This window comes from Epinephelus moara, chromosome 15 (assembly GCF_006386435.1).
Source record: "Epinephelus moara isolate mb chromosome 15, YSFRI_EMoa_1.0, whole genome shotgun sequence".
Taxonomy (NCBI): domain Eukaryota; kingdom Metazoa; phylum Chordata; class Actinopteri; order Perciformes; family Serranidae; genus Epinephelus; species Epinephelus moara.
This window is the reverse complement of record NC_065520.1, coordinates 5,923,966-5,934,031: the sequence shown is the minus strand read 5'-3', so window position 1 is coordinate 5,934,031 and position 10,066 is coordinate 5,923,966. Positions and strand designations below refer to the sequence as shown.

Below are 10,066 nucleotides of genomic sequence, written 5' to 3'. Positions count from 1 at the left end.
AGGACTGTGCACTTTGTGTGTGCATTTGACTGCTGCTCTTTTTATAAAGGTTGTGGGTAGAGTTGTGGTAAGTGAGGGCGAAGATACAGGAGTGGAATGACAGCTTTCTTGCCTACTTTTACACAATAGTACTGAGCTTCTCTTTTATATCTGTGCATCTCATTTTTTTATTTTAATTTTATTTATATTTTTTATTTTATGTATGTATTTGTTTTCATTAAATGTTTTATATATTTTATTTATTTATTTATAATTTTTTATACATTTTTGTTTATTAATTGTATGATTATTTTACAGACAAAAATTGTTTCAATTGTTCTGATAAAATGTACTTTTCTCGGAAAAGCATATCTTGATTTTCTTTGAGCTACTGGTTTTTAATTTATTTATTTTTTGGCTTTCTTGTATTATATCTTTTATCTTGGTGAAACTTTGACATTTTAGTTGGTGCCAGTGTCCCTCTGTTTTAAATGTGTTTTCGTTTTTCTCTCTGTAGGTCAATGGCAGCAGGGTGAAGTTTGAGACACTGAAGTTTGTTTACAGGTGTTTGCGTCATCACTGAGCTGTTGAAGAGTGGGACCAGCTAACAGAGGTTTTCAAAAGACAAACAGGGCAAACTTTCCACACGGATTATACTTTGGAAAAAGTTTTATCAGACTCTCATGTCCTGCCCACAACAGAATCAAACAACAATGGTAAAACGTCAAAGTGGAACAGATCAGGAACATTGCGTGCTCCATCCAGGACAGAGATGATTGTCAAACTGAAATGTTAATGCTGTGTTTTCATGCCCTGTTCCTGTGTGGCACAAATCACACAAAACAGTGTCAGTGACAGTGGTTGCATCCCACATGTGATGAGTTTTGCAGGTGGATTGTCAACATTTACATCATAATGTACATAAATGCAAAACTGTTTGTCGGATCATTTCTCTTTGAGTCTTGTTTTAGAAATTGTAAATAAAGAATCATACTTTTAAAACTCAAACTGTGTAACACTGACTTGCTCATCCTCTTTTTTTGGTCACATTTACAAAGACATATGTCGTCATATCAAAGAAAATAATAGCAAAACTATAATTACAACAATAATACTCAGATTGCAGTAAATATAAAGGTAGTAATAAATATCGATGGGAGGGAAGCGTAGAACTGATTTACTGTCAGATTCACATAGAGCTCAGTTGATGAAGGGACCTCCTAAAGCATATACTATATTTCATAGGATTTAAAATGGCCTTCAGTCTGGGTGGAGGTTCTAGTGTTACAGGTGAATGCCCGTCTCATGGGGTATACTGCCCAGTGTCAGTTTATTTTTGGTCCCCATATGATTACATCTAACACGAAAACCAATATCAGTGTTCCCACCTCTGCTCAGACAGAAGCTCTCCGACTGCAGCTTCTCAAAGTATTTTTTTTTATTCATTCATTTGTATTTATTTCTATGATCTGACAAAAAAAAAAACTTGTGTGAGGTTTGGGAGGATTTTACTCAAAAGCTTCAGTGAGGTGAAATTCTACGTTTGGCAGTGGACTCCAAACAGGTAAGCATTCGGTATATCATGTGGCCAATTTCAGGTTTGTTCATTTTATGAAAATGAAAAACTCACAAAAGCCGTCTTGGCTCGTCTTTCCACTGCTCCAACAATCACCAGCTCTGGTCTGGTTGAAATGAACCCTAAATTCACAAAGCTGATGTGAAAATATGCTGGCTCTATACATGCTAAAATTACTGTTTATTTAAATGGAGCCTGGTGTGTTTGGTGATGGTGATTTGGGGTCTTTTTCTGGTTAAACACTATCTAACAAAAATGTAAGGATCCTTTCCATGATGTTGTCAGACATTTATAATCACAATCTGAGCCTGTCAGTGGCAAAAAAAACTTTCACTGGATGTATATTGACAGTGTGAACATGCTCTGAATAGTTACACTGCAGCCTGCTTCACAACTGCCAGCTGCACTGCTCTCGCTTAATACTGAAGTTTCAGTTTCAAAAATTGTTGTTTCAATTAGTCACTTAGACACAAAGACATGGGAAAATCCAAGTTTTAAAAATACCAAAGTTACCCTTTAACACTCACTGTGAAACCTCCTGCTTTAAGAGAAAAAGTCACCAAACTCTTATGAGTATTGAAAACTTAACCTGAAAATACAATAAACAAAAACATACATAAATAAACAAACTCCTTGTTAGCTTAAAAGGTGGCTGACGATTAGAAACTTCTCAAACCACTCCTGCAGTGTAATCCACTTCTCCTCTGTCCGTGCTTTTAATCTGTATCCATTCATCAAAATACACAGCGTCCATGTTACACCATTGCATTTATATGGTGACTGTAAAGGAAGCCGTGTTCATATGTCGTATTTCCAGCGCACGGTACAACTCGACTCGCTCTTATTCTGTTTTCCACTTGCAAAAGTTGTGCATAGTACCTGGTACTTTTTTGGTACCACCTTGACAAAGGTCCCAAGCGAGCCGAGCTGAAAAACTGAGTTTGGTTGTGTCCACATACCATTTTTGTCTGAGTGCCAGTGTCTTTTTTCAATTGTTTAATGATGAGAGACTGTGCAGCCATCTAGAGAAAAAGCACCACACCCAGTGTGTTTTTTTCAGTGCGCTCTGGCTTTTTTGTGCGGCTGCTCTGAATGCTTCTGATTCAAAATCTCTGAACTTTTCAGAAAGGCGTTGGTGTCGTCACTGCTGCTCCTTTAGCTACATACTAACTCGAGCTGTTTGATATGTCAGAAACTATCACAATAAAGACAGAAAAGCCTATTTTTGGGAGCAGATCAGCCGGACACTGGATGTTGCTGGTGAGTCTTGCTTTTATCACTGTACATGTTGTAAACTGGATGTTAACTGTGTAGTCAAACCTTATAACGTAGTGTTAGGTTAGCTATCTAGCTAGCGTCAAGATATTGTTGTCATTGGAACAAACACCATGGGTATTGTGTCATTAAAAAAGTGCTGGAACTACTTTACAGCCAAAGAAAAACATCCTTGCCAAGCTACCGTGAATATCAATCGCAACTTTTTTGACCCATATTTTAAAAAGTGGCAGCCCGCAAAACTACGCCTTACACTGCAGACACTACATCGTACAATTGACAAACATGTCTCTGTTAGGTTGCTGATGAAAGAATCCAGTGACTGACACTTTAAAAATGGTGTCATGGTGGTTTCACATGGTGTCGCTATGCTGAATCCTGCCTCCACTGAGGGGGCAACAAGTGGAAAACGAAACAGAGAAAAGAATCTGGTACCAAACCAGTGAGTCGAGTCGAGTCAAGCCAAACCGTTCAGTGGAAATGCAGCATCAGTAACAGACAGAACTGTGAAAGACGTGGATTGTGCTGCAGGAGTCTTCTTACAGTCACCTGTAAAGCTAACAGAGGTGTTCTGGACATTTTCTTAGGGTGCCACGTTGAAGGAACTAATATAACTTAGGGAATTTGTTGTTTTTTCAGTATGCTGTCATGATGATTTAAAGCAGTTTGAAATGTGTTCCCATCCTCACTAAAGAAAAGAAAACTCAGGAGGAAATGTGTTTTTGTCTTTTACAGGCAGCATCAAACTAAAAATACTGGAAGTATCTGTAGGTAGTGGTCGTACCTTTGGATCCCTTTTCAGTCAAACTTACTTAAATATGTTTCCACAGTTCTTCAGATATTAACGAGCTCTGATGATCAGCTCTGGTAAAGGTGATAGAGTGTGTTTATTCACAGGTTGTCTGTGTGTGGGCTTCACAGTTTGACGCTGTCCTTTGCTTCCATCCAGTTCTTGTTTCTCTGCTGTTATCTCTGCTGCTCTGCAGAGTGGGGGCTGTCCAGGCTGCTGTAGGGGGACAGGGAGGAAGTCGCTGGCCCTGAGGCTTTCCCATCATCCCCTTCTTCCTTCTCTGTCTCCATTTCCACATCTCTTTCTTCTCCTCTGTCTCCTCCCTCTGTTCTGAACGCCTCCACTGATCCTCTCCCGTCCTCGCTCGACTCCTCAGACGCAGAGAGGCCCTCCTCCCCTCGACTCTCCACTGTGCAGACGCCGCCCTCGCTGGGACTCAAGCTCTCCCTGTCGTCCTCCCCGGGAACGGGCTCTCTGACCTGGTTGTGGTGCTTGACGTTGTAGCGCTGGTTCTGGAAGAACTTCACGATGGTGTGTTTGGGTAGATCCAGCTGGGCCGACAGGGTGTGGATGGCCTCCTGGTCGGGGTAAAGCCCCACATCGCCGATGAAGCTCTGCAGGATTCCCAGAGCCTCGAGGGAAATCCGTGTCCGTGAGCGGGCCTTCTTTGCTCCTCCCCCTCCAAGGCCGGGGCTCATCCCACGCTGGGGCGTGTCTTCTGAGCCATGCAAGACCAGCAACGGGATGGGCTGAGGGTCTTCATGAACCGGAGATGGAGTGGTCAGAGGTGGCAGGGGCTGTCTGTGGATCACCTGTTAAGAAAAGAAAATTACATTTAGATAATTCAACTTTGTTTGCCCTCTCCCTGGTGTCTTTGGCTTTTTTTGTATACTTTGTCAGATGCAATGTAGATGTTGGCAGAATTTGACAGTCTCCTAGGTAACGGCCCTGTTTGTCAGACGTTTATAGTGATGTTTCAACACACGTGGCAGGTGGCATGGCTGACTTGATGCATAACAAACTAAATGATCACTTGGGGCCACCACAGGGACCTCAAATGAGTATAAAAACGTTGGTATTTTGCACTTGTTGCACTTATTTAGCATTTCTCAACAGGGGTGTTTAGAGAACGTCGGGTGGAGCTGGAGGCAATATGTTTGAAGGAGGGTGCTGAGGTGTTCTTGGGGGGCATGTGCGTCTGTTTTTTAACGCCAGTTAAGGCCTTTGGACACCAAGTCTGTGTTTTCCGTCTGAAATTGTCACACATTTAAAATAAATACAACTTCATGTTGTGCTCCTTTGTCATAGGACATGCCTCAATTCTTTTATCACGTGTCAAAGTAAAAAAATCTTACGTTTGAGCAGGAGCATGTTGGAGAACTGCAAACAACAGCGCTTTATTAGGAGAGAGGCGGAGTGACAGGCAGGCTTCGTTGAGATATTGTGCACCACCTGCCTAGTGCAACCAAGTTATTTGTCTGTATCATTGTGGTAACATTAACAGTGTATTTATGTCTGGGATGTGCTGTTTTATGACCACATAAACACAACCATTGCTGCTGATTCAATACACTTCAAGGGTTTAACTCAACATGTGGATGTAGAGACACTACAGTTTGATCCGGCACCACAGTCCATGTGAACATGCCTCATGATGTGTAATTACAATACAGCCCACAGTAATAAGTGAACCACTCTGCCCCTCTGCACAATCATTAAGGGAAATGTAGTACAAGCGGAAGTGTGACTGACCAGCTTCCATCACCCGCCAACATGCACGCTGACGTCCCAAATTCATCACACAAACAACCACACTACTAGAGCTTATTAACAGGGCGGGTCGGCCAACACACCCAAACACAGGAATCCAGCACCATAAATCTGTGGTCCATCAAAATTAAAGGACCTAAATAAAGATAATGGCAATTCCTTTTTCTCTACTTCAATAATTACAGGGAATGTTCTGAATAATATTGAGGTTAGGGCCAGACGGGAGAGCATTTTGGTTTTGGGGAGAGGGTGGGATGGAGGAGTGTTTAGCAGGAAGTGTGTGGGCTGGTCATTTACCACTTCTATTTTCAATGACTTATGGGACACAAATATGACAAAGAGGAGGGCTGCTGGAGGAGCAGGTGGTGGGATCAGACAGACGGAGCGAGACAGACAGAGGAAACTTTTCTTAACAGCACTATGCTCACATTTTCTCACTCGTAAAACACTTTGATTTGTGTCTTTTGCTTGCACATGGCTACAGTGTGGTTTAGAGTGGGTGTGTATCTTTAAAAATCTGATCTTCACACTTATTTTTTTTTTCCTCTACAGTCAGTTTTAATCTTCAGAATAAACACATACTATCTGCATGATTGTACCTGCTGGTCTGGGACGTGCAGGACGGTGTGGTGCCTTTCGCTGTGTTGTTGCCTTGACTCCTCCTCGTAGACCTGATCTCTGTCGGCCTGCGATAAAGCCAGGAACCTCCTGATGGTGCACAGGTTCTCCCACAGTGTGCGGTTCTCCGGGCTCGGGCTCTCTTTCCACCTGAGCAGCTCACACAGCCAGCCCTGAAGGAGATTTAGGTGAAATTAAAAGACGAAGCTCATGTCATGTTTTATTACTCACTATATGATGATTAAATGACTGCACTTTAGAGTCCTTTGTTTCTGATGAGCTCGTCTGGATAGATGACTATAAAAAGTTTTGTTTTAAAAAGCTTTGTGTGGCAGATTTTGTTTGTTTTGTTGTCCTGTAAGCAGTGGGTATTTTAAAAGGCTTCGGCTTGACTTAATGCATGCGATTGTCTGTTTGTTCTGTGTGTGTTTGGAGCAGACTGCCAGGCTGTGTGTGGCTGTGGTTTACATCACTGCTGGTCTCTCTGCTGTGTTTGCTGACAATGTCTTTTTCTAAAATCAGCAAAGTGTTGCTCGTTGGACCAAAAGCTGTATTTCACAGGCAAGGGACAGGTCACCCCCTTGGATCCTCCTTGGATAAGCTGTAACATTAGCTAGCTCAGTGGTGCTAGGTGAGATAGCAATAGTTGCACGCTTCCTTCTGTGCGGTAATACGGTTGGCGGGTGTAGTTCAGTGGAAAGAAAATAGTTCCTACATGACAACATCACTCCTTTTATAGCCACTATGTTTGGTTTAAAAATGGACTTGAAACACTGATGCTCCTCGGAGTTGTTCCCAGGGTTAATTGAGTATATATATTTGTATTCAAATTCTAAAGTAAATACTGTATTTATTGGGTTAGAGTAGAAAAAGCTCCCTGAGAGGAGAAAGAAAAAAGCAGAAGGAAAAAGTCTGAGGGGAGCAGCGAGTGTCTGCAAGTGTGTGTGTGTGTGTGTGTGTGTGTGTGTGTGTGTGTGTGTGTGTGAAGATTGGATTATCTTTGCTAGGCTGACCCAGGATCTGCCACCAGCTGTTGTTTATGCACAGCCTTCAGCCTGGAAATTAATGGTAATAATGTGATCATCCCTCCGTCATCTTGTCTATCTTTTCCTCCGTCTTGCATCCTTCTGTTCCTCCTCTTCCTCCTCTGTGTCCCCCCTGCAATCTCAGTCCATTTACTGCTTTATCATTTAGACTTTTAAGCTTTATCTCTCAGTGTCTCTCATACATTAATACACACGTGCTCTTAAACCCTTTCTGCCTGTGTTGGTAATAAATCGTCACATGAGGTTTGTGGGGGGGGGGGCATTTAGACTGGTTTTNGGGGGGGGGGGGGGGGGCATTTAGACTGGTTTTGAAACCATCGCCCTCCTCTCTTTGCCCCCCCTTACCCTCTCTCCCTCCAGCAGACTCTGCTTTGATCTCGCCTTCCATCACCCGCATTGTTTATCTGAGGATGGAGACATGATGGTATGCCACAGCGGGTAATCAGATCCCCCCACACGCCCACACACACACTCACACACCTGCATGTTACACCCTCATCAGCTCCTTCAAACATTATCAACTGTGTACATCATGTGTATGTGGATGTTTTACAGGGTGTTCACGTGTCATTCTTAAAAACATTATCAAGCATGTTGACGAGACCCTGCACAGTTAGAAAATGGAACTTACCTTCTTTCTGAATTCAAGTTCAGGCTTGTTGTTGTTTTGCCACCCATTCAAGGGTGATAAAATAAAATCAAGGAATGCATCTTTAACCACTAAAATGGTTGTTCTTTCGGGACTTACCTGACTTTTATTGGCAGCCACCTTGGCAAACAGCGCCTGGGAGACCTTCGCCCTCTTCATCTCCTGCTGGATCTCGTCATAGATCCCTGACGAGATGTTCACCAGCGACTCCAGCTTCAGCGGCAGCTCCGCAGCAGACATGTTGCACTTTGTCTGCACAGAGCAGGACACAGGAAGGAGGTGAGATGAGGTTTGTAGATTTACATGGTTACATAAAAGTTGAGATATAGAAAGAGGACAACATTCCACATTTTCACAAGTGGACAATTTCTCTGTTTATCACAAATACACAAGAATTAGATTTATTTTTAAGAGGTTTGGTCAATCTCTGCCTTTGTGACTTTAATATTTAAATTCAAATAAATTCAAATATGAACTGCTACGTTTTATACATATCAGTGTTTCTGAAATGACGCAGTATACAGTATGAGCTGGCTTTGTTATCAGGATGTGGAGGGGATAGTGGACAATGTGTCACCTTGGTATGACGCCTACCAAGCTGCAGACCACTGTTCGTAACCAACAAACAACAAAACCAGTTGTGTTTTAGTGAGTCACTGCTGTGTTTCCACTGGCTCTTTTGTTACCAAAATGGGTGTTCTGTAGAGACCCGTCAGCTGTGCCATGAAAAGCTGTTTATTTACTGAGATGTCGCTGCTTCTCCTGCCCCCCCAAACAAGGTATTCAAGGTATCCCCAAGTGCAGATCTGGGATCAGTCCTGTGAGCGTGTGTGTACCTGTGGGTGTCTGTGTGTGTTGCTGCTGGAGATGTGGTTGCTGGAGAGGTTGTGGTTGGAGTTGGTGCTCCGCTCTCTCTCCTCCTGGTAGATGCGGTCCCGCTCGCCCTCTGGCAGGTTGAGGAAATTCTGCATGGCCTTCAGGTTGACCAGCAGCGACTGTGAGGCCGAGCGTGGATCCTCCTCCTTACGAAGGATCTCTGACAGCAGACCCTGCACCCACACACACACACACACACACACACACAAAGGGGTCAGCATTAACGTGAAACCTATGGCATCACCTCTCTCAGTCAGAATGTTAAATTGTGTTTACCTGTGTACGGTTAAAAGCCACACGTGCGAACACGGCCTGAGAAATGCTGGCCCTCTTCAGCTCGTTTCTGACTTGCTGGTAAATGCTGGAGGAGACTTCGGCCCCTGAGCAGTTGAGGCCGGGCTCAGCAGCACCTCCGGGGCCCTTGCAGGTCCGTGAGATAGGCGGGTGGTGGAGGAACTGCTGGTTGACTCCCTGTGGGTGCTGGTGTGCGAGCAGGCGGCTGACGGCGAGCTGCTGGTTGATGAGGTGGGCCATGGCGAGCTGCTGACGGACGAGCTGAGGGGAGAGCTGGGGGGACAGGAGCCCACTGTGGCCCAGGAGAGGTGGACCCTGGGGACGCAGTGGTGTACTGGTGTGGTGCTGGCTGGCGGGGTGAGGCAGACAGTGAGGCTGGGTGGAGGTCTGAGTGTCCCCGAGGCCACTCTTGATGGACAGAGCTCCAGGGCTGCCCAGGGCGCCCACTTGGGTGGGGGAGGGTAAGAGAGAAGGAGGACGCTGGCTGAGGATGCTCAGGTCCAGATCCCTCTCCACTGTGTAACAGAAACATACAGGTTTGTGTCAATATACTTGAGAAGATTGTTCACTGATTACATTTATTTCCTCACCCAAATCTGAATCCGGAACCTCAACATGCACCAAACTTAATTTAACTTTAAGCAAGAGGAAAAAGTTTGGGGGGGTTGGGGTGAAATTGTGCTTTAAAATTAAAGCCTCAGTCTGTGATTGGTGCCTTTAACCTCTAAACCCTAATTTGAATTCCATTCACTTGGTCACTGAAGCCTCAGTGGCCCCAGTAAGGTGCCACTGAGTCACCAATAAAAGACAAACTTACCTTTAATATCAGATTTGTCCTGTACTGACCACATCTTCTCAATGTATTCACCTGAGGGGGAAATATCAGAGCAGTAAGTACATTTAGTTACATACACTGACACAGATACACCGATTTATTTCAAGGTGAAGCAACCAACATAAATATCTTTGATGAACCAAATCTACCAGCACAGAAGTTAGTATAATAAAAAACCTTTCTAGGATATATTGTTTAAAGTACAGGTCAGTCTTGTGGCTCAGAGGATGATCTTTAAACCACAAGTCTTTAGTTTAGGTCACTGACATCCTATTTTCACTTACAGTCTCCACATAAGATCAAATAATGGAAGAATGTTTCCTCCTTATCACTGCACTCAACGTTTCTGCTCTCCTGG

The 10,066-nt window shown here is 43.8% G+C and overlaps 1 protein-coding gene across 1 annotated transcript in view; it reads right to left on the bottom strand.

Annotated features, from left to right (window-relative positions):
- Nucleotides 1–412: 412 nt before the first annotated feature.
- Nucleotides 413–10,066, bottom strand: part of LOC126402042 (DNA-binding protein SATB2-like) — a 39,320-nt gene continuing 29,666 nt past the window's right edge. The window contains exons 9-14 of the mRNA XM_050063695.1: nt 9,691–9,741; nt 8,856–9,388; nt 8,540–8,752; nt 7,803–7,955; nt 5,990–6,181; nt 413–4,432 (exon numbers count right to left, since the gene is read on the bottom strand). Coding sequence (XP_049919652.1) covers nt 3,797–4,432; nt 5,990–6,181; nt 7,803–7,955; nt 8,540–8,752; nt 8,856–9,388; nt 9,691–9,741 — 1,778 coding nt within the window. The 3' untranslated portion in view covers nt 413–3,796. The remainder of the gene's footprint in view (nt 4,433–5,989; nt 6,182–7,802; nt 7,956–8,539; nt 8,753–8,855; nt 9,389–9,690; nt 9,742–10,066) is intronic.